The sequence below is a fragment of the Sapajus apella genome, unplaced genomic scaffold (genome assembly GCF_009761245.1).
Source record: "Sapajus apella isolate SASKATOON/1434 unplaced genomic scaffold, GSC_monkey_1.0 scaffold33, whole genome shotgun sequence".
NCBI classification, from domain to species: Eukaryota; Metazoa; Chordata; class Mammalia; order Primates; family Cebidae; genus Sapajus; species Sapajus apella.
In genome coordinates, this window is record NW_022436973.1 from 17,494,663 (window position 1) to 17,520,638 (window position 25,976).

The following is a 25,976-nucleotide window of genomic DNA, read 5'->3' on the forward strand; positions in this document are numbered from 1 at the left end:
GTTTTGTTTTGTTTTATTATCCCCTTTTTAGGTAAAAACAACACAAGTAAATTCAAATCCTGGAGGGACTACTCTTTTCCTAAGGAGATATTCTTTGTACATGAAGTTCTTTCTGCTTTTTAAAATTTGTATAAATAGAAAATTGCTGTGTTTCCATTCAATAACTTTTTATTATTTCCTTGAATTACAAACAGATAAACAGTCATTAAAAAGTTTAAAATATGATCAAATATATTTCCAACAGAACATGCAAATATAATCTTCCTGCTCTACTATGCATGCCAAGGCAGGTATACCTGGTACCTTTAACTGTTAACTGCAGTTCTAGGAATTCTCTATACTAGTTGAAGTCACAATGCCACACAATATGCAGTATTCTCCCTTCTCCCAACACTGTCAATGTCTCACTGCTCTCCTAATCTTAATCCCTACCTCACACCACACAGCAATGATCTCACTTGGCTTCCAAGATAATGGAAAAGAGCAAGTCTACAAATGAGAAATAATATAAGTTTCATTCTGGGTGATTACTTGGAATACACAACACATTCTGGGCCCAAAGCCCTACAAAATTCTCGAAGAGAAGATGACATGAGAGCTAGGTCATCATCCGATATTGTTGTACTTGACTTGGCTCCCTCTTCAATGAAATGATGTCTTTTAGTTTAATTGCTTTGCCACCTGTTTTTTGTTTGTTGTTATTTCCACTTTTGTTTAATTTGTCCTTTGTTTTTTGCTTCCCTACTTAAGGTACTGATAATACACTGTCATGTAATACAACAACATTCGAGATGAGACTGGAGGAGCAGGGAACACAGAGTGATTGGGGAAGAAAAGAGGGAATTCTAAACAGAGAAAACTGGGGAAAGAACCAGAGTTGAGGTAACATGGCAGAAGTTAGATCAAACAAAAAGTGGTCTAGAAAAGAGAGAGGGGGTTGCAACAACAAACTAGAGTTGTGGTCAGAGGATAAAGAGCATTCAGGTATCTGGAGATAAATTAGTAAAAAAATGTGATGCCACTAGAAGCTTCTTCTTTTTCTTTTTAGAATGGGAGATGAGAGGATCCAGGGCTAGGCTGCATATCAGACAGATTATCTGGCAGCCAGGTCAAGGATGGATTTGAGGCTGAGAATCTAAACAAGAGTAACTCAATTAGGAAGCTGTAATAGTCCAGTAGTCCAGGTGAGAAATACTGAGGTGTTGAACCCTATATGTTGACAGAGGACTTAAAAAGACAGCACAAAATAGCTGCAATAGGAAAGCAAAATTATTGCTTACCAAGCTTTATGCAGACACAGAAGAGTGTTTCACAATAACTATATAACAAATTAAAAATCAATTTTCCTCAAATTAGATATTTTAAACTGATAATAATAACTACTGGCACTGGTTTCAAAAATATGTTTCTGGTATAATATTTTATAGGCTCAGGGTCAAGCTTTAGACATTTCCATCTCCATGCCAACTTTCTGCATTGGTAGAAGTATTTATAATTGATGGCAAGATATAGTTTTGTATGTTTATCAGGAGCTAGTTCCACATCAGAAATAGGTACAGTAAAGGCATTAGAAAGAGTTGGGGAAACTTAACTTGGTCTGAACTTTTAGGTTGAAAGCCAAGGCCTCCATTATATATAGCCCAATAGGAATAAAATGTGAGCCACATAGGCAATTTAAATGTTCCAGCAACCACCTTGAAAAAAGTAAGACAGCATACCACAGGGTCTTACTTCTGAATCAAGCTTGCCACTCTATGACTTTTAATGTGGGCATTTAGGTCATTTACATTCAAGGCTAGTACTGATATGTGTGGCTTTGATGCTGTTGTCAAGTTGTTAGCTGGTTTTTATGCAGACTTGTTTTCGTGGTTGCTTTCTAATGTCACTGATCTGTGTACTTAAGTGTGCTTTTGTATTGGCTGGTAACCATCTTTCCTTTCCATATTTAGTGCCTTTTTCAGGAGCTCTTGTAAGACAGGTCTGGTGATAACAAATTCCCTCAGCATTTACTTGTCAGAAAAGGCTATTTCTCCTTTGCTTAGGAAGCTTAGTTTGGCTTGATATGAAACTATTGGTTGGGATTTCTTTTCCTCAAGAATGCTGAGTATAGGCCCTCAATCTCTTGTGGCTTGTATGATTTCTACTGAGAGGTTTGCTGTTTGTCTGACGGGCTTCCCTTTATAGGTGACCTTACTTTCTCTCTAGCTGCATTTAACATTTTTTTTCTTTTATTTTGACCTTGGAGAATCCGATAATTATGTGGCTTGGGAATGATCTTCTTGTGAAGTATCTTGTGGGGTTATCTGCGTTTCCTGAATTTGAATGAAGGCCTCTCTAGCAAGGCTGGGGAAGTTTTTATAGATGATATACTTAAATATGTTTTCCAAGTAGTTTTTTTTCCTCCTCATCTCTTTCAGGGATGCCAAAGAGTCACAGATTTTTTTTTTTTTTTCTCTTTACGTAATTCCACATTTCTTGGAGGTTTTGGTTGTTCCTTTTTATTTTTTCTTCATTCATGTTTGACTGTCTCATTTCACAAAGTCAGTCTTCAAGCTCTGAGATTCTTTCCTCAGCTTTGTATATTATGCTCTTAATACTTGCAATTGCATTATGAAATTGTTGTAGTATGTTTTTCAGCTCTTTCTGGTCAGTTACATTCTTTTCTATACTGGCTATTTTGTTTGTCAGCTCCTCTATTGTTTTATTGTGATTAGCTTTCTTGGATTGGGTTTCAATGTCTTCCTGTATCTTGATGATCTTCATTCCTATCCATATTCTAAGCTCTATTTCTGTTATTTCAGCCATCTCAGCCCAGTTAAGAGCCCTTGCTGGAGAACTAGTGTAATTGTTTGGGGGAAAAAGGGTACTCAGGATTTTTGAGTTGCCAGAGTTCTTATGCTGGTTCTTTCTCAACTCTGTGTGCTGATGTTCCTTCAATCTTTGAAGTTGTCATCTTTTTTTTCTTTTATTTGATAACCTGTGGTTTTGATTGTGGCATAAGGTGGGTTCAGTCAACTGGTTTAATTTTATCTTTTTTTAAGTTCTGGGATACATGTGCAGGACCTGCAGGTTTGTTACATAGGTAAAGTATGCTGTGGTGGTTTGCTGCACCTATCAACCTATCACCTAGGTATTAAACCCTGCGTGCATTAGCTATTTACCATGATGCTCTCCCTCCCTACCTCACTGACAGGCTCTACCCAGTGTGTATTGTTGTTTCCCTCCCTGTGTCCCTGTGTTCTCATTGTTTAGCTCTCACTTATAAGTGAGAATATGTGGTGTTTGGTTTTCTGTTCTTGTGTTAGTTTGCTGAGGATAGTGGCTTCCAGCTCCACCCATGTCTCTGCAATGGAGCTGTTCTCATCCTTTGGCTGTACAATATTCCATGGTGTATATGTATCACATTTTCTTTATTCAGTCAATCACTGATGGGCATTTGGGTTGATTCCATGTCTTTGCTATTGTGAATAGTGCTGAAATGAACATACGCATGCATGTATCTTTATTGTAGAATGATTTATATTCCTTTGGATATATAGCTAATCAAGAGATTGCTAGGTCAAATTGTACTTCAGGTTCTAGGCCTTTGAGGAATTGCCACACTGTTTTCCATAACAGTTGAACTAATTTACATTCCCACCAACAGTGTAAAAGCATTCCTAGTTCTCCACAGCCTCACCAGCATCTGTTGTTTTAATAATCGCCATTCCGACTGGTGTAAGATAATATGTCATTGTAGTTTTGATTTGCATTTCTCTAAGGATCAGTGATGTTGAGCTTTTTTCATGTTTGTTGGCTGTATTAATGTCTTCTTTTGAGAAGTGTCTGTTCATGTCCTTTGCCCACTTTTTAATGGAGCTGTTTTCTTTTTTCTTCTAAATTTGTTTAAGTTTCTTATAGATTCTGGATGTTAGGCCTTTGTCAGATGGATAGATTGCAAAAAGTTTCTCCCATTCTGTAGATTGTCTGTTCCCTCTGATGATAGTTTCTTTTGCTGTGCAGAAGCTCTTTAATTAGATTCCATTTATCAATTTTCACTTTTGTTGCAATTGTTTTTGTCATGAAACTTTTGTCCATGCCTATGTCCTAAATGGTATTGTCTACTGGCTTCATTTCTGAAAGATTTTAGGGGGCCAAGGCTCAGTTCAGGACTCCTGGACTGCATATTCTAACACTGGGGGATTTGTATCAGCCCAGCTTTATTCTCTGCCTCCTCAAGATTATCGCCCTGCTGTGCTGGAGGGGCCGGGGTACTCCTGGACCACTGATCACAACACTCTGATGGGTGGTGCCAGCCAAAGCACTAAGCAGGGAAGTGGCAGCAGGATCCATTCCTGTTCCCATGTGCCAGCAGCAGTAGCAGTGGCACCACAGTGGGGTGCACACTCGTAGGCTACATCAGAGGGCTAGTGGGTGCCAGGGTGCTGGCCTCTGTGCCGGCCTTCACAGCAGTGGTAGCAGCACAGTTGGGGGTTTGGGAACCCCCACCAATGACTGTGCATATGTTAGCTAGCACTGCTGGTGGTATTAGCACAGGGGCAGGGTGCTGGTGAGTGCAGGACTGTGTGCAACTTCTGTGCACATTCATGCTAGTATTGGTGGGCGCTCTGGGGTGGGGCAGGTTTGGGGCAGGTCTGGTTTTTGTGCCTAGTTTTATGCCAGCAGCAGTCTTGGTGCAGGGGCCAGGAGCTGGTGGGGGCGGGGCTGGTGGGCTCCATGCTCACCAAGGCTCTGACAGAAAAGGCAATGCAGAGGGGGTGGAGGGCAGGGTGCACTCATACAGGCAGCATTGTCAGGGCAGAGTGATCACATACATATGTCCTGGTGGGGTAGAGGAGGAGAGGTCCACCCATGTACATACCTTCTGGCAAAGCTATATGGGGGTAGCCATGGGCGAGTATGTGCAGGCAAAGTGTCATGGAGGGGGCTACAGTGGGAGGAGGGTGTGGTTGGGCTTGTGGGTTTCCATGGAGGCCGCTCTGCTGGAACTCTCTGTTGGTTATGTGTGTTCAGCCAGCACAGGAGCTATGACCTGAGCCCCCAGGAGGTATCTCCCACCCTGGGCACCTGAGGCTGCACTAAAATCAGGTGTGGCCAGGCTGGGTCCCCAGGAGAAGTCTGCAGATGGAGGGGTTCTCAGGTTGACTGGCCTGTCTCATGGTTAAGACCAGCCTCTAGAGATCAGGTCCAAGAGTTTCCCTAGAACAATAGTTTCCTGTGGGAGAAAATCCAGACTAGGAAGACCACTGTAAATGCTCCCACACCAAACCTTCTGGGATCCTCATCACCTGGAGTTCTGCCCCCACCACTTCTCTAATCAGCTCTCCCTGTCAACTCAAGTGTGCTGGTGGTCAGGGAGTATCCTCCTGCTAGAATTCCAGAGGCTCATGGTGAGCGTGGGTTGCTCCTTGCATGTTCTACTCACTTCTTCCCCAGAAGTTACTGGGGGCCAGGAACAAGTTATAGTGCATGGTAGCCCCGTGCAGGGTTCCCAGCTTCCTCCCCCTTTAGCCAATCATCTGTATCTTCCTTCCATCTACTCCCAATGCCTTCCCTCTGAAGATCTGCTAGGAGTGTGCCAGTCTTCCCAATGTCCTGGTCTCAGTGGTAGACGTTTCTCTCTGCTGTGTCTAGTCAGCCACCTTGCCAACATCTTGAAGCTTCTTAAGTGATATCTTCTGCCTTATAATTGATCTCTTCTCATGAAGGGGATAACAGAGACCATAACTGTATGGAAGAACTCTAAAGATCAATTTCCATGGAGCTTCCACTGGAGTTTCATTGTTTGTTTGTATTTTATGTCCATGAGATCATTTCTGCCATTGCCTCACCCCACAGGTTCTGGCACAGTTATGAGGATGTCAGTCTTGACATTATCAGAGATACCAAGTTTTCCTACCATGCCACAAAATTAATGTACTTTCATTTCTAAAGCTATTTAAGTTTCATAATTTTACTTTTTTAGATCGGAGTCTCACTATGTTTCCCAGGCTTAAATTCCTGGGTTCAAGTGATCTTCCTGTTTTAGCCTCCTGAGTCCTGAGTAGCTGGGACTATAAGCATGTACCACTGTGCCCAGCTAAGTTCTATCATTTTTGACACAGGATTTTCTACTTGCCTAATACTACCAGCAATTATTTCACAATGACCAATTCTCTTACAGCTGCTGTTTGAATGTTTATTATGCACTGAGCTAAGCTCTTTGCATCCAATAAGTAATTCTCTTTACATTTCTCCAGGAGGCATGTATAGTTAATATTCTCATTTTACAAATGAGGATTCAAAGTTTAAAAGCACCTTAAAACACATTTATATCCTCAGAGCTAATAAAAGTCACAGTGTGGAATTAGATGACTGGTTTCTTGGGTTTACAAACATTTGCCCTAGATATTGTGATTCTTCATCATTTTGTTGTTGAAAATTTTGGGTGGGCTGACACAACTCAACAAGAATAAAAGACAAATCCACTCTACTGTATTCCGTATCAAACACTGATTTAGTGCTTATGATGGGCCAGCCACTGCTTTCAGCATTTTGCAAGTAATTAACCCCTTTGATATTCACAGCTACTCTAGGAAATATATTCTGTTTTTACCACCCCATTTAACAGATGGGAGAGCTGAGGCACAGCAGCATTCAATAACTGGCATAAAACCACACAGTTAGTTACCAGCACACCTGGGATTTGAACTTAGAAAGTTTGCCTTTAGAGTTAGCACACTTTACTACTACATTATGATGATGAAACAAAAGTGGAAACAAAACAAAGAAGAGGCAAAATGAGAGAAGAAGTAAGATGAAGAGATGGGTGAGGTTAGCTGCAAAATGCAGGCCTAAAGTATTAGAGTTTTGATACAGATAAATCATCAATTCAACTCAAACTTGCTTTAGCCAATGTGAAGTGGAAGGTTCAATCCTAACGTGATTGAGAGTTGCTCTAGATCCAAATTCATGCAATAGCGCAACAACTATTCCTAGTTCTAAGATCAAAGAGAATTTCTCCCATCGGCATTTGACTTATGACTAAAAGGGGTATACACACAAAGATAGTGTCTTTTCTGGAAGAAATATGTTGTAGATATTTCTAGTCTATACTGTACTTCTCCCTGATCCCATTTTGCTTGCTGTCTCCCAAGGAGCCAGATCTATTTTGAAAGGTAGATATCAATACTATACCGATTTTCATATAATATTCTGATGAAACTGGTATAGATTAGAGTTCAGCAAACTAAGGCCTGAGAGCTAAATCCAGTCTGCTACCTGTGTTTATAAATAAAGTTTTATTGAAACATGGCCACACTCATTCATTTATGTATGGTCTATAGCAGCTTTCATGCTAGAGTTAAATAGTTGTTAACAGACTCAAAATGCTTACTATCTGGATCTTTACATAAAAAGTTTGCTTATTCCAAGGTATGAATCCTTGCATGTTTAAATATTACAAACACCATATTATATTATATGTATTCTTTGGCCAATGGCTATTTGCAATCTACATCGTATCTTTAAAATGAGTCTTGTTGCTGCATGTAGATGTAGTTTATTGATTTTAACTATTATACTATTCTAATGTGTAAATGTGTAATTTATTAATTCATTCTTTATTGACTTTTTTTTTTCCAAAATGTTTGTTTGCACAAACATGTCTCATGTTGCCTTAGGCCACATCCAAGAGATTCTGTAGGGTAAATTTCATGAAGACTTCTTTGATTATATGCATCTTCATCAATAACAGCTGCTCAGCAAAATGGTAAGGACACTCTATGGGGAGTGTATGAGCACTTGCATTTTCCAATGTTCTTGAAAACATTTGCTATTATCAGACATTCAGAAAATGTTTGCAAATCTGATGAATGCAATGTGGGATCCTGCGATGTGGTCCTAACTGTCATTCTGACTGATCAGCCTAGTTGGGCATCATTTTACACATTTGGGGACTGTTCTATTTTTTCTTTCCTTCAAATTTCCTGTTTATATTCTTAATCCATTTTTCTTTCATGATATTTGTATTAATATTTATTTATTTTCTTCAACTTTTATTTTAAGTTCCAGGTTACATGTACAGAATGTGTAGGTTAGCAACATAGGTAAACGTGTGCCATGGTGGTTGGCTGCACAGATCAACCCATCACCTAGGTTTTTTTAAATTTTTTTTAAATTATACTTTAAGTTCTGGGGTACATGTGCAGATCATGCAGGATTGTTACATAGGTATACACATGCCATAATGGTTTGCTGCATCCATCCCCCCATCATCTACATTAGGTATTTCCCCTAATGTTATCCCTCCCCAATCCCCCCACCCCCTGCTATCACTTGAGGCACTGTTTACAATAGCAAAGACTTGGAACCAGCCCATCAATGATAGACTGGATAAAGAAAATGTGGCACATATACACCATGGAATACTGTGAAAAAAAGGATGAGTTCATGTCCTTTGCAGGGACATGGAAGAATTTGGAAATCATCATTCTCAGCAAACTGACACAAGAACAGAAAAGCAGACACTGCATGTTCTCACTCGTAAGTGGGTGTTGAATAATGAGAACTCATAGACACAGGGTGGGGAACATGTATTCATTGTTTTGAAAAGTGGGGAGGTTTTCATTTTTTTTTAAGTTTGAGCCCAAACACAGGACAGTGTCAGTATCAGTCCTGTTGGCAGAAACAAAATGCCACATGGTGGCTGCCTGTTGTAAATGGTATCATGTTATACAAGGCCCTGGACCATGGCTGCAACCTGATACCAACCAGCTGGAATCACCAAAAAAGGCTCAGTGTACTTTCAAAAATATATAGTCATTTAAAGAGTTATTTGGGAAAGTAAAAATATTCTAAAAGGCATACTGAATCTCTCTCTATATATGTATCTATCTATACACACACACACACTTACATATATATATATATATACACACACACACAATTGTGAGCCAATGGTTACTCTAATGAATTATAAGGAATAACAAATGATAATAACTTTAAAGGAGGTATGGTAGTCATTCCCACCCCTTATCTATGGGGGATATGGTCCAAGATCCCGAGTGGATGCCTGAAACTGCAGCTAATTCTAAATTCTATATGTTTGTTCCTGTATATACATACATACCTATGATAAAGTTTAATTTATAAATTAGGCACAGTAAGTGATTAACAACAATAACTAGTAATAAATTAGAACAATTATAACAGTATGCCAGCATCACTACTCTTGAGCTTTGGGGTCATTGTTTACTAAAATAAAAGTTACATGAACTGCAGTACTGCAAGCCACCTGATAACCTAGTCAGCTACTAAGTGACTAATGGGAGGTGAGCACATACAGTGTGGATACACAGGACAAAGGGTGATTTACATCTCAGGCACAACAGACAAGGATGGTTTGAGATTTCATCACACTACTTAGAACAAAGAGCAACTTAAAACTTATCAGCTGTTTGTTTCTGGAATTTTCCATTTAATATTTTCAGACCATGGTTGACCACAGGTAACTTAAAGTAAAACCAGAGATAAGAAGGGAATATTGTATTTCCAATGTGCCTGATTTGCAAGCCTCTATTTATTGCATTACACTTAATTCTTTCATGGAGTATTTTTTAGGGAAGTTTTAGATTCACAGTAAAATTGAGTGGAAGGTACAGAGACTTTCCATATATCCCATTCCACACTTGCATGGCCTTCCCCATTAGCAAAACTCTACACTGGAGTGGAGCATTTGTTACAATTAATGGACCTACATTAATACATCATTGTTCACCCAGAATACAGAATTTACATTGGGGTTGACTCTTGGTGTTGTACATTCTATGGGTTGGAACATATCTAAAATGACACATACCCACCATTACTGTATCACACAGAGTAGTTTCATTGCCCTAAATATTCTCTGTGTTCCACTTATTTATCCCACCTTCTATTTAGTTAATATTTAAAAGTTCCTGGGATATATACTAATTTTAAACAAGATATTTTAATATTGGTGAGACATGTAAAGGTCCTATTTTTAAATGCTTCATATTTATTTTTCATTATTGGCAAACATCTATTGCTATCATTGATAATGGTGTCGTTTTGATTATCTCCACTCATAAGGGGATGACAGTGTGTGATCTGAGTAAGGAGGAACATTGTGTGACTCAGTCAGTGTTGCCTCACCTGGCTGAGAACATTTCTCTCACTACTGGCATGCATCAGAATTCATCCTGCTGAGCATTTGTCTTAATGACGCAGTGAAGAAACTTTTCACGGTGAAAGATGGTACATGAGCTGGAGAACCTTTTGTTAAAATCAGAAAGGACTATCTGATAACTCACTGCACTTATGATACTATACTGAACATTTAGAATTTTGGAAAAAATTCTGGTATAGTTTCTCTGTGTTAGGTAGTAGTGAAGATCTTATAGCATAGTCAAAGTGTTCTCATTTTTATCTTATACTCAAAGAGAAATGATTGCTAATCATACATAATTACAAAAAAACCCCAAATAAACAAAAAGTTAGAAAACATATTAGGATTCAATATTATCATGATTAGGACAACTAGCATAATAATATTATTCAAATCAAGGGAAGGTGCATAATTATTTTCAGATCATGTTATTCAAATGTCTTTAGGCTACAATTGACAAAAGCACAACTCAAAATAACTTAGGAAATAGGAGAAAATATCAAGGGCACTGGGTTGTTTCCTGTAATTGAAGGAAAAACTGGACAAACTGCAGCCAAATAATGCATTTATAATACAAGATCATGAGGAATTTGGAGCCTTCTTCATTGCCATTACTCTGCTCTCTTCCTGAGAGCATTTTTCTTTTCCCTTCTGATGGGTTCTTCCCCCTAGCCACCAACTTCACCAAGAGTTGTCACATATGGTGTCTTTGTGATTCCTTCATTTTCAGTATCAAGGATCCTGGGAAAGGTCTAATTGGTCTACCTCTCGAACAATCCATCAGGTAAGAACCTAGCAGTGTCCATGACAACCAAGTAATTGGAGCTGGGAAAGAAGCAGTGACCAGAAGAGGGGAGAGTATAGGAAACATGACAAATGCCTATTACCTAGGATCCCTGTGGGAAAGCAGACAGAAGGAAAGGTGTGTGTTGTTTCATAACTTATGTGGGATCTCATAGTTCTGCCTCATAGTCTTTTTATAAAATAGGTAATAGATTCATAATCACTGAGTTGACTGCATGAATGAATGTGTAAATGAAAGAGACTGACTTCCATTCTTTATAATTTATGTCTTTTGAAATTAATTTGTATATCTCCTCTATTGTTACAAGTTTCAATCATTATTCTTGGCTAGAGGGCTTGTGATATTGGCTTTATGCATTTCTGTTGTGATGTGAACTATACTGGACTAGTTTACAAATATTAGGAGTCCTGGATATAACATGGGAGTAGCAAGCTCTCCAATTAATAAAGTACAGAAGCTTTTGTATTACGGTTTAGGGCATCTATGTTGGCTATGTAGACATACTTATGCTTTGGTTGATGTTTTGGGCTGTATTCTGAAGAACTCTTGCTCAAATATATTTTTTCAGATAAATGAAGCACTGTTGTACTAAATGGTATTCTGATGGCATAAGGAAGAGTTCAGGCTGCTGGTTCTAGTATGTCCCAGTCCTCTTGACATTCCTCTGCCAAATGGGAAAAGTTTAACATGGTAAAATGAAATGAAAATGAACTTAAAGAGAATTCTTCAACAGGAAATAATAAAACTCCCCAAAAGAGCATTGTCCATGGCACAGAGTAGAAGAAAGGAGAGATGTCTGTTTCTGTTGAAGTTTTCACAATGAGAGGTTTGCAGCTGTATCACTGGGAGTTTCAGGTGTATTCTTAGCATCCACTGGGGAGACCTCTTCCCTTTCCTCCTGCTAGTTTCCTGAGTCATTATTCATTTGTACAACTGAGAAAATGCTAATTGTGTGTTCCTATGCAGAACCCCCGAAGTTTCATGTCAATCCACCACGTTCCTGAAATGATTCTTCCAACAGTCTCATGTCATTCTTATGAAAACACTTACTATTATGCCTTTGAATCCTAGCAGTCTCAGTGTTAATTATTACTTTGCTTGTATCTGCTTCAGTGCTGTGTACCATAGATAATAAATGTAAGTGGGGTCTGTAATTATAATTGATATCATTGTTCATTACAAAAATAATTCTATTTGAAGAGATCACATAAAAAAGGATTTTAAAAGAGAAAAAGCACTGCTAATTTCCTTATAAGATGTATGTCAAACATAAAAAGGGGGGCAATCGCAATTTCTTGGACAGTAAGCATGCTGCTTATATGTTTATTATGAAATCTGTTAGACAAAATTAAAACTTCATTCCTTGAAAACTGATTAGTGAACTAGGCACAGGTAGTTCCTCATTAACTTATAATTTAATAACATAATTCTGCTGAAATGTAATTTTCTCATTTGGAAATAAATGTGTTTTAAATTACCTTAATTATAGCTTTCAACTTTATTTTAAACTTTTTTTGCAAGCTAGATTCTTCTCTTCAAATGCAGAGGGTATGTGGCCCTTGGTAACTCAATCCCATTAGTTCCTCCTCTGCTATAAGAACGATTCTTTGCCTTAGGCCTTGACTGTTTCACCTTTGATCATTCTCACTGCCGATGGAAGCCATGGAATATGACTCTTAAATACAGTTTCGCTTTTTCTTGTCTTCTAATTTAAAGGTAAAATATTGATATCAGTTTACTTAATGGCTCTTCCTGACTTTCATATTGCAGATCCTTTTAATAGCTTATTAAAAATATCATTTACTGGATTTCAGAACACCACTCTACCATTTTCTAGCTGGGACTTTCTGCTAAATTCTATCTAATATCTATTTTATCCTTCTTGCCTAACAGAGACCCAACAGTATTCAGGTCAACAATATGTCCAACTGAAAAAAATATATACATTTTCCAATGTTCTTAGTAGCTGGGTGGCCACCATGTAACACATGGCAAATCACATGTAAGCAGATGCTGCTGGGGATTTTTGGGAAATGTGTTTCCTGATATAGGTGCTCTTTTCCTTTCACTGTTGGAAACATAAATGGAAGGCTGGAGCTGCAGAGGCATCTTGATCTATGAGAAAAAGGCCACGAGAATTGGCCTTGTTATCACTCAGCTTTGTTACCTCTGAGCTCCTGAATCAGTGCCAGAAACCACCTGCGGAGTCCTAATAAGATAAGTAAGCAACAATGAGGAAATTGCCCTATGTTGGGGAGAACAATCTGAGATGGCTAATCACAGACAACCCCCTGGCAGAACATTTTGTTCCCAAATACTTCCTTCAGCATATAGCCCCAGTAACCCCAGCAATGTGACCTCATTCTGCACATAGCCCCTCCGTCATGACCCTATAAAACTTCCCTCCAATCCCTGCCTCTTTGCAGACAGCATCTTCTCTGCTGTGCTGCCCATTGCACCTTTGCAACGTGTCTTCATACTTTCTGTAATAAATCTGCCTTTCTTTACCTATGACTGTCTTGGTAAATTCTCTTACCACTCACAATGCTCATCCCAGCCAGTGGCACCTATGACACTACCTTCAGGCTTCCTGCTACATGAGAAAAAAAGTAAAGAAAAGCAAAACTGAACAAAACACAAATTAAAAATTCTTAATATGTCTTAGCTATCGTTTGATTTGGTTTTCTGTTACTCCAGGCCAAACGCAAGTCCTGAGTGACAGAATCATGTTGGACAAGTCTTTTTAAATTTGTTCCCTAATATTCATATATCATATAAAATGGAGGTAATAATAGAATTTATTTCATAGGGCTTTTGAGAGAATTGGGGTAATTCATGTTAAACCAGTGGCAGGTGTAACATATGCTTGTTAAATGACAGTAACCTAAAAAACTATTATTTATCAATGAAACAGAGTTTCTTAAAAGTGGCTCAGAGAGGTTGGAAAGGCAATGATCATGTCTATGTCCTAGTTCTGTTTCTTGACAACTATTTTGAGCATTTCTGTTTTTAAATTTCTGGGGGTTACTTATATATTTCTATATATGTGTGTGTGTATAATGTTTTTTTCTTGACTTATTTTAGAATTTGACTATAGTACCCTGCTCTGGTTGAAGAGCTTTACATCTCTGACTCCATTTCTTGCCTACCCTATCTCCTTGCTGGCGATAGAGTTCTTTATTTGCTTTTTGTTTTTATCTTGGCTCACCGCAACCTCTGCCTCTGGGTTCAAGCAATTCTCCTGCCTCAGCCTCCCATGAGCTGGGATTCTCCTGCCTCAGCCTCCCAAGTAGCTGCTTCAGTCTCCCAAGTACAGACAGGTGCCTGCCACCAGGCCTGGCTGATTTTTTTTTTTTTTTTTTTTTACTTTTAGTAGAGACGGGGTTTCTCCATGTTGCTCAGTCTGGTCTCAAACTCTCGACCTCAGGTGATCTGCCCGCCTTGGCCTCCCAGTGCCCTGTCCTCCCTGTCACCTCTACAATCTCAAACTGTCTTGATCCACTCATTAAAAATAGTATCCCTTGGCTCCCCTGTGGCAGGAAAACATTTACCTGCCATTCCTTTTACTTCCAACTCTCCTTAGCTTAAACTCACTTTTAAATTGTCAGTTTGCAATCTTGTTCCGCATTCACAATTATGACTTTATTTGCATATAAATTGATTCTGGAAGTTGAACACAAATACAATAAAAATTTACATGAGTATGAAACTGTAACTATAATTTTCTGCTGGCCCATATATTAGAATATAGCACAACCCACATGGTAGTTATAACCATAACTGTAGTTCCAACACCATAACTCACATGGCTTTCCAAAGGGAACATTCCTAATAACAAGTATATATGGATCTTTTTAAGTTATTTCTTCAGTTTTTGAAAATCTTGCATGTTTTAGCATGGTTTATATTTGGATAAAACATTTGTGGTACATTTATCCCACCCCTCTACCTTAACTTTCTTTTGGGGGAAAAAATAAGCCTTTTTCATTTATCTGTCATCTTCCAGCTTCCTACTAATTACCTGAACCTACTCCATTCCTATACTTGCTATTTAGACTTTAAGACCAGTACAGTACTTTTGTTTAGCTCTCAGATGTTTTGTTGCAATATTTTCTTAATTCCCCTCTTCTTATTTCTCCTTTTCATTGGCTGATTATGCCTTTAAATATTTGTTAAATGAATAAAAATTATTATAATATAGTCATTAGGAAAATGACTAGCAAGGTATTTTCAAAAAGTGTTTTTAAACTTTAGTGACAGCTTATTCATTAGGCATCCTTTGTCTTAACCACCAAAGATGGCAACCAAAATCAAGGTGGTAAGTGAAACAGATCAACCTGCCTTTCTCAAAGTATGTCAGATATTCCCCTGCCATCACCAATATTTTACAATGGAGGGAGAAATTTAAGAAAGGAAGCCAGATTTTCTTAGAACAATTCTTCCTTCCAAAAAGTCATGGTGATTTTTTTTTTCTTTTTTTTTTTTTTTTTTTTTTGTGGTAGCCATGTTCCTGCTGCCAGGCTAGGCACACAGGTAACGCAATCAGGGCTTCCTCAGCTGCCAGGCATCAGAAGTCAGGCAGGCAGGTACTCAAAAGATAAGCTTGTCCCTATAAAATAGAGTAGATGGAAGGAAAGAAGAGATGCTATTGCTGAAACAGTTTTCTGTTTTCTCTTTCAGGGGAGAGGTGGGTTTGTATTAACAATAGCCCACAGTCTGAAATCACAATTATTTCTATGTCTCAGGGTTGACATTTTCCCTTCAGCTTGACATTAATTGTTTTTATGTGGGCACCATAGAACACTGGCTGGCTCCAAAAAAGCTCTTGTTTAACAAATGCAGAAGACACCCAGGAGACAGAAGGCAGGGGTGCTTTCTTCCACAATCACCAGAATAGCAATTGCTTCTGCTTCTGTGTGTGTAAGGGAGAGACTGAAATCCAAGTTGCCCCCCCTTTTTTTTTTACAAAAATCTTTTCAATATGAATGTCTTTCTTTTGACTTATGAACTTTTAAACAAATGTTCCAGATAGATGATGTTTTCAACAATATAAAATTTTAAGTTGTGCATCCTTCATTTGCATGACACATATCCAAAAAGTGCAGAACGTAGAGTAAATCTCATTTTCCAACAAAGGACACCTACCACTACAAAATTCCAAGACTAATAGTGCAATGTATTGGCATAGTAAGAACTTGGACCTTTTTATGATTGCATGGAGGAATAGCCTAAGATGACGTAGGCATTTTTAAAAATATGATAAGGTCAAGAATAGCAGGTAATGATGGTCTCACAAAAACACAATAACCTATAGCCCTAATTTTTCATGTTTGTAAGCAGTGATCTTTTTGGCACATGTATTCTACCTGCAAGGAAGTCACGCACAGTTTTCCATTATGTCCCAAAACACATTGGTAAACACAATTTATGGTGCCATGTTTTCTTTTTCTTAATCATTTTTCACTTAAAGTCAAGCTTATAACTATTGCTTACTCATCATAAATTGGTTTGAAATTCAAAATAGAAATGAGATAAAGTACACATGTGGTACAGAATATATGCAAGTGTTTGAAAATTCTTACCTCAATGCGTATGTCCCCAGAATAAAAATAAATATGAAAACGTCATGTCTCTTGAGGTCACTTTTAAACAGCTACTACTATTATTTTGGAGCAATTCTAAGAAAATTTCTGAAGTTTTTGATGAATGGCCCAGAGGTAGCCTTAGCAGACCTCTTCACTTGCCCCTCTTTCTTTTCTATTTCCCAACTTCATTTCATAGGCTATAATTTCTTTTGCTTAAAAGTAACTCCCCTCTCTGTGACATCTTCTCTCATTTCCTTGGCCTGAACAGTGTCAACTATTTTGCTTAAGAAAGTGCAAAGTAACTGGTGGGTAGGGAAGTGACAGTCACAGTAACTTTGAGTGAGAATAAAGTTAGCTTTAAGAAAAAAAATTAGGAAGATGGAAGCCTTTGTAATGAATGCCACCTGAGTCCTCCTACTGAGAATCCTGGCAAACTGGAGAGAGAATTATTCTGGGAAGAAGCCTTGAGCAACCAATCTGTTAAGCGTAACCAATCTGTTCCTCCCAACTCTAAATGAAAAGATTGGAACACATGATGTTAAAAGCTACTGCAACTCTAAGATTTCATGTGACCTATCACTTATTTTCAAGGGTACAAAAGCCTCTCCTTTTCCTTTTCCTTTCCCTTCTCCTTCCCCTTTCCTTCCTTTCTTCTCTCACAGCTCCCACATTTATTGAGCATCTACTACATGTCAAGCACTAAGCTAGATCCTGGGAACACAAAACAGACTAAACTCTTGCTTCTGACTTTCATCAGCTCACAAAACAGGATAGGTTATCAGACACACTGATGAATAATTACAGTGTAATAACTGCAATTGAAAATATGTTCAGGGCTCACAGAACAAGAGACGAAGGAACAATGGGTTATTCATGGAAGTCATGGGAGGGAGCTAGAGATGGATGAACTGAATTGATGCTGATTCTCTCGAGAGGCCTAGGACTTTTCTTCACGGACAAAAGAGAAAAAGCCAGTTTAGGAAACCACCATATTACAAAGGCATTAATATTTATAATTATAAAGGCAGAAGAATCACAAGTAGTTAGGAACTGCTGGAGCAGAATGGTGCAGTGGTCAAAGTGGTGAATCATTAGTACCTGAGAGTAGGGGCTATGTTTGGTCACTGGAGTCATCAGTGCCCAGTGAGGTGCCTGACACATACTAGGCCCTCAATAAATATTTGTTCACTAAATGCACAGAAGCTTCATTTTCTATGGTAATAGAAAATGAAAATGATTTAAAATATGATCATGTTTGAGTTAATTTTTTTAAAGACCCTTCTTATGCAGATGAGCAGGAAGATTTGTAGAGCAAAGTATGAGAGAATTTAAAGAAATAGGAAGATAATGGCTGTAGGTGAGACCTGTTGAGGGCTTAATAAGATGGCAGGAAGTGGGGGGTGAAGGGGGGAATACCAGGAAAGAGATGTGAGAGCTAGTTAGGAAATTCAGAGAGCTAGTGTGCTATCTAGATTGTGCAGAAAAAACTGATATAGATGAAGTTAATGAAAACTTCCAGAAAATCCCACTCATATCATTGAAATAAGTGAATTAGACTCTCCAAGATATAGCTACAGAGGGGGAAAAATCTAAAATTACAGACACTAAAGACTAATGTTCAGTTTATAGAACATATTTTTAGGGAGCGCATTTCTGGCTGGGCACAGTGGCTCATGCCTGTAATGCCAGCCCTTTGGGAGGCCAAGGCAGATGGATAACATGAAGTCAGGAATTCAAGACCAGCCTGACCAATGTGGTAAAACCTCATCTCTACTAAAAATACAAAAATTAGCCGGGTGTAGTGGCATGAGCCTGTAATCCCAGCTACTCAGGAGGCTGAGACAGGAGAATTGCTTGAACACAGAAGGCAGAGGTTTCAGTGAGCTAAGATTGCACCACTGCACTCTAGCAACAGACAGAGACTCCATCTGAAAAAAAAAAAAAAAGCGCATTTCTTCTGTGACAGCTACTTCAAAATGTAATAATTTAACATACAGAGATTTTTTTTTTTGCTAAATTATGTGTGTGTGTGAAATAACATTAAAAAGCAAAATGGCTCAACGAGTTTGAAAAATTGACAGTATCATTCAAAGCAGTACACATAAAGATGTATGACCAGTGATTACACTTCGATATGCAGCCCTTGGAAAGGCAGATGTTTGCAACATCATTATTTGTCACAGTGCTAAACTGACAGCTACCTGAATGTCCATCAACTGTAAGTAAATTACTGACTACCACTTAGCAAAGAGAATGAACAAACTACAATCATACATAAAATATGGAAGAATCTCATAAATCTCATAACATAATGTTGAATAATAGAAGTCAGACCAAAAAGACTTTATTGTATGATTTCATTTACAGATGTTTTAAAACAGTTAAGAGTAATCTATAATGTTAACAGCCAATATAGAGGTACAGTTAGGAGGATGGATATCTAGGGTGCTGGTTATGCTGTTTCTTGATCTGGGTGTTCATTATGTGGATAGGTCCCCTTTCCAAAACTACATCAGCGAATAGAAAGGATCTGTGCACTTTTCTGTGTATGCTACATTTCAATAAAACATTAAATAATCTGGCTCAGTTCCCATGAGCATGGCATTAACTGGCTGCCTCTTCTCAGCCTCCTTTTTTCTGCTTCTTTCTTATCTTTTTATGTTGGAGTGTCAATGATTCAGGCCTTGGACATCTCCTCTGTCTACAATCACTTCCTGGCTAATCTCATCCAGCTTCATTAAAAAGTATGATGACTTTTTAATACAATCAAATACCCAATGACCCCCAAATTTACACGTTATATTCGGCACTCATTTCCAGGCTCATATATCCAACTGCCTACTCAAAATCCCCACTTGAATATTTAATAATAATCTCAAACTGAACATAACCAAAACTGAACTTCTGCTATATACTCCTAAACAAAAAATTATATTTTTATTTTCCTTATGCAAGTGAATGGTATTTCTATATTTGCTTCTTGGGCCAAAACTTTAACATCATCTTTGATTCCATGCATCTTTCTTTCACATGCAACATAAAATTCATAAGCATATGAATTTATGCTTATAAATTTCTTTATAAGAAATTCCTCTATAATATACATGTGTGTGTATGTGTGTATGTATGTGTGTATACATACATACATACAAATTTGGCTTCCTTTTAATTTCCTCCACATTCCACCTTGATATAAGTCACTAGCAACTCACCTAAATATTTCAACAGTTTGGTAATGGATCTGCTTGCTTCTGTTGTTGCCCCTTCTCCATGCAGTCCATTATTGATTAAATGTTAAGTCAAATCACATCTGTCCTCAGCGAAAAACTCTCTCGCGGCTTCCATCTCACTCACAGTAAAAGCCAAAGTCCTTCAAAAGCCTATACCACCCTACAGCAAAGTCAACTGCAGGTGCCTCCTCAGTCCCCTCTGCTACTACCTTCCCTCAATCTTGGTTACCCAGCTGCTGTCACACTTGCCCTTGACTGTGCCTAAAGTACATCAGGCTATCTTTTGCCTCAGGGCTTTTCACTTGCTGTTCCCTCTATAGCAGTGCTGTCTCTCCAGATATCCTCCTGGCTTGCTCCTTCACGTCCTTCCAATCTTTGCTTAACTGTCACCTCCCAGAGGTGACGGCACTGACCACCCTATTTAATGCCCTTTTCTACTGCACTCTCGTTCCCTACTTCATTTTTGTCAATATCACTATCTCTTTCTAATACACTGTGTATCTTATTTCTTTATTTATAGTGTCTCCCTCACTAGATTGTATGCTCCACATGGGCAAGGGGCTTTATCTGTTTTCTTCACTGCTTTATCCCCAGCAAGGACTTGGCACATTGTGGAAGGCTTAAGAAAATGCTGTTGAATAAATGAGTGAATGAATCCAAGCTCTTCATTTTATGGATGAAGAATGTACCCAAACCGTCAAAGGGCTTGAAGGCTCATATCCATTTCGCAGAAGAGTAAAGGTGACATTTCTGATTTATAGACATCTCTGGTACTCTCTCCCCTTTACTGTGTTCCTTCCTGGGTCCTGAATTTCAGGACTCATGAATATAAGTTCTCCCCTGTTTAGCTCCTTCCCAAAAAGAGTCAAAATATGGCCTTTCATGGGAACATTTTTTATTTGCAACAAAGTTCCACTTTTTTCAACAAGGAAAAACACCCATATTTGTCTCCTCCAGCAGTAATTTCTCCTTTGTTTAGTTTGCATTTGTTTAATCAATGGGTTGAATGTTGTAAGGTGAACTTGTAGAACGTCGTGCAGCGATCATGTTCTTCTTGACTTTTAAATTTGTCCTAAAGGCATGATTTGTCTCCCTTATTCTTTAATTTTCAAGTTACATGTTTAAAAATGGAACCTGGAGACATCCAAAAGATTTTCTTTTAAATTATTTGGTCTCCCTTTCCTTTACAGTGGATGTGAGATCCACTGTGGTTAAGAATAGGATCCAATCTAAGTCACAAAAAAAGTGGCTATTGTAAAACTTTTGAAAAATTTCCACAATGACCATTAAGGGGACAGATAGCTTTCTGTCTATTGAAAAAGGCTGTGCTAAAAGGCGACATTTCTTAGGCACCCAGGGGGCTCTAAGAATGGTTTGGAAGTTATAGAATGAACAAATATGGTGGGGGGTGCTGATTCTGCTCTGCAAGATAATGTTATGTGCTTTCTCCATTGTATTCAGTGGTCAGGACCTGAGGTTTTATTTAGCACAATGTTTTTCTTACTTAATATGAATCTAGACCAAAAATCTGCCAAATGGAAGCCCCCAGGTCTTACTCAGACCACAGTTGTGTTTTTTGGCTCACATGGTGTTTTTAAACAACTGTTGCCACGAGTTAACATCTTTCATGGATTCTCCAGATAATTTTAGATGAAAATTCAAGATCTAGTAATACTGTGCCCAAGCTTCTCTAAGGAAGAGATTGTCAAAATGTGGTGTCTGGACCAGCAGCATTAGAATCACCTGGGAACCAGACAGAGATGCAGATGCTCAGGCTCCATCTCAGACCTGCTGGGTCTGGGAACCAACAATCTGTGTTTTAAAAAGCACCCTAGGTGACTCTGATATGTGATGCTGCAAGATAACAGTGGTACTTGGAAATCTTAAGTTTCTGGCTAAGCAATTGCAGTGGGGCGAGGGGCAGGGGGGAAGGGGATATTCTATAGAACGTCAAAGCCAAGAAAGGTAAAATATTCTCCATAGCTTCATTAATTATACTGGGAACACCAAGTAGGTGCTGGGAAAATCTCTACAGATGTATTCCTGATGGGGATTTTTACAGGGATTGGAGATAAAAATCCTTAAGGAAATTTAGTGGGTAGGAACCCACAGAGAGGAGGAAATTGAATATATTTTAAATAGGACTGGGCAAAGGTTTAATGCAACTTAAGATATGCAGATTGATGTGTAATATTAATATATTCACTCTGAGCAAACTCTTCCCTGAAAGTCACTGTCATTTATTGTATGTTTTTAATTGAGATTTAGTACATCTCACAAATTGGTCACTTTTTAAAAAAGGAATATACTTGTTTTTGGGGAAAGATATTTTAAAAATATTTTGCAAACATTCAGAATCTTTTTTTCTGTATTCATTTATCCATCCAATCATCCATTCATATATAGAAAAAAGTATATGAAACCCTACATGTTACAAACAGATACCAGAATAAGTGCTATTGCAGAGCAAGTACAATGCTGCCACATAGACAATGTTCATTGAACTGAAATCTCTCCAACTGTAAACAATACTATAGAAATAAATGGGTAACTTGGTTCTTAGAGAAAGTAGATTCCATTTATAACATATTTGGAAAGAGTAGTTTCTAAAAATCTTAGAATATTAAAACTGGTTGGCATTTTATGCATTCTGTTATAAGAATTAAAATCAATATTATGTAAATATTAGACATAAATCCCTGTCAATAATCAGTAATGAATTAGAAACCAGGCCGATACATCTGGTATAGCTCAGAAAATCATCATACAGAGCACTGAGGGTTAAAAAATTGTAGGTCACCATACTCAGACAATGCACACTGACGTGAAGTGATCCTGTAGTTGTGATGCATGACACGAGAAGCTCTGTAAGGCACACACATTATATGCAGAACTCAAAGTGTTCTTAGATTCATAATCTCGACTCTTGAAGGAAGTTAAATGATGGAGAAAGACCATCACTAGTATTCTATAAACTAAAAACACGGAAAAAGAAAGCTCTTCTTTAAATATGTTCATTTCAGTATTCTTTTAATGGGAATTGGACATTTCTAGAGAAAGCATTGCACTTGAATCCCGGGTTCCTAGATGTTCACAGCTTCTTGTTTGCTATATTATACCTGTTTTCTAGCTATTTTCGTAAGTATTTGAAAGGCTCACTCCTAGTGGAATAGCAGCTCCTCAATGAGTGGACCATATTTAATTTATCTCTCTAGTCCATAACTGAATAAATATTATTTGTTCTTATTTAAGTATTATTTTTATTATTATTTAAAAATTTTATTTTAAAGTGCTATTTTTTCATTCTTCTAAATATTAATTAACTACTACACGGATTATGGTGAGCTAGGTGCTACACAGGGATTAAGAAGTTTAAAGGGGGCTGAAAATGTCTGTCCCCTAGGAGAGAGCTGGAAATGAGATGGACTTAGAAGTGGCATAGGGCTGAGGCTAAAAGAGAATGACTTGGGAGAAAGTGTTTAGATGAAACAGAATGTGTTTTTATCTGTATTTTGTTTAGCAAAGAAACTATATCAAATGCCCTATTCTTTTTTTTTTGAAATGGACTCTTGCTCTGTCACCCAGGCTGGAGTGCGGTGGTTCAATCTGGGCTCATTGCAGCCTCCACCCTTGGGTTCAAGTGATTCTCCTGCCTCAGCCTCTCAAGTAGCTGAGATTACAGATGCCCACCACCACTCCTGGGTAATCTTGTATTTTTAGTAGAGCCAGGGTTTCAACATGTTGACCAGGCTGGTCTCGAACTCCTGACCTCAAGTGATTTGTCCGCCTCAGCCTCCCAAAATGCTGGGATTAGAGGCATGAGCCACTGCAGCCGCTAAATGCCTTATTCTTAATGAATAAAACTTCATAATTCTTAAATTGATGCCATTATTCGGAAGTGTTTTAACTGCACTTGGCAGCTAAGTTATTTTTAAGTGAAATTTTAACACATGCTAAATATGACAAAAATTAAGTCTTTTGCAGGCATTAATATGATTATCTCAAGGATTCAGATCATGATGATAACCTTTAGTGGTTTCCATCCACCATACCTTGGCCACTTCTTCTTGGAAAGCCACGAGATTCAAATGGGAGATGTTGACAAGGTCAGGCCCATACACCACTGTGATCATGCGCTGCTCCAGGCGCCCGATGTTCCCCACGTCCAAAAGTTCACGTAATTTGGGGTCCTGGATAATAAATGTTGAACAAATTTAGTCTATAACTAGAGATTCCAATATGATAGCATAACTTCAACTTCTGTTGGGTTCGAATGATTTCAAAACAAAGCTGCTTTTATTCTTACTAGAAAATTGTAGGAGTTTAAGGCTCCCATCCTACAAATGGCCTAGAGAGATGAAGCAACTTGCCCAGAGGTAGTGGAGAGACAATTTCTGGCTCAAGACTTATAGCCTTTAATTAAGTGCTCTTTCTGGGATCCTATCACACATTTTCATGTGCCATGGTTCTCTCTTTCCTGTAATCATCACATAAATTGTGTATTGCAATGAAAAATCTCTATTCTTCTCATCAATTCCTGGATGCACTAAGACAAGGAAGGTGGTTATTCTGAAATTAAAATATGAGAATGCCTACCTACATCTAGGGAAGAAACATAGCCCCGGCTCTCAGCATGGACCTGCTCCAATACTGAGTACTGATGCAAAGAGACAGGGCAATTAGTGTGAGCAAAACTGTGGTGCCTGCCATGCACATGTTGATTTCAATTCTGTCCTCAGAATGTATTGGGATTTGGACATAGGGAACTTCTGCAGTCTTTTCAGAGCAAGTTGCATTCTTTGGGGTCATCATAAGTGGAAGTCCTTTGGAGATACAGTCCTGCTGGGAAAGGGAGTGTTCCAAACATTCAAAGCTCAAAAAGCTCAAAGTAAAACCTAAAATGGGCTCAGTCAGTTTGGCTGAATTGATTTCCTCCCATAGGACAGGCCCTGACGGAAATGAGAAGTCCAGGCAGAAAATTAGCATCAAATCAATCACTTAGCAAATTTGCTTGCTAGCTTTTGGGCCAGGAATACACTTACATTCTTATTTATTTAGCTAAATACTGGGCCAACGGGGCCTGATTACTTACTTAGATTGGTTATTCTGACCTCTTTTTGGAGATTTTAATATACATTATCCTTATGAAGAAACAGATGTTAAAGCGCGCGCACACACACACACACACACACACACACGAAAGAAAACAAACAAAACCTTTCCAGCTGAGCTACTTGGTACCAGAAATTCTCTCTTTAGTTAATAAAACTTTCTCTGTTTGGCTGCCTGAAGAGTCACATTTTCAGGAAAGTTATGAAGAAAGAAAATCCCATTTCAAAGTTCTGCCTAATATAACTGAAATCGCACTTTCAGTAACAAGTTGAAAGCTTATCAAGCACATCAAGTCTCCTAGAAAGATCAAATGCTACCACAAAAGCATCCATTTGTATGACCCAGAAAAGGAGAGGTCTACAGCAAAAGTTTTATTAAATAAACAATAACAGCAAAAAGGGAAACATTTAGCACTCTATCATGAATGAACGATTGAAGGAGAATGTTCAGGAAGAATGAATGTTTTGTGAAGGCTAATTAAACATTGATAACAAGGTGTTTCATGAATTGATTAATTGCATTGAAGTTTTTGAACACCATTGGGACAAGTTTCAAAGAGAAAACATATCAGTACCTGTAATTTTGTGGGGTTATTTTTGGTATACTCAGAAGAGAAAAAGCATTCTCAGAAATCATCTGAAGCTTGTAATTATAAATCACGAGTTTTAAATCAGTGATTATAGAGTCCATCAGTATATTTACCTCAACAATCTTTAGTTGGAAAATATTTAGAAATGAATTGGATCTATACATTGGACCCTTTCTTTCCTTCCAGTGATAGCCGCACAATGCATTCTCTGGCTTTTTTCTCCCCCAATAATTTTTTGTTCAGTCTACACTATATTAGCGCCTAATTCTCATGTCTATTCAAGACATGTTTGCTCAAAACTTGATAAATATATAATTGGTTAAAGATCACCACCTCTCAGAAGTGCAGACACCATATGTGGGGGGGCAGGGATTCTCTTGAATCATTCTTAAGATATAGAAACTAAAAGCAGGTAAAGATCACCCAGAGTAGGTGCTCAGAGTAAAAAACAATTCTGGGAAAGAGCTTTTGAAATTCCTACTAAGAA

General features: G+C 38.2%; 1 protein-coding gene across 2 annotated transcripts in view; it reads right to left on the reverse strand.

Moving 5' to 3' along the window:
- Positions 1–25,976, reverse strand: part of PLCB1 (phospholipase C beta 1) — a 757,711-nt gene that overhangs the window by 249,203 nt on the left and 482,532 nt on the right. For both annotated transcript variants that reach the window (XM_032295662.1, XM_032295663.1), the window contains exon 4: positions 23,841–23,978. In XM_032295662.1, the coding sequence (XP_032151553.1) occupies positions 23,841–23,978 (138 nt within the window). The remainder of the gene's footprint in view (positions 1–23,840; positions 23,979–25,976) is intronic.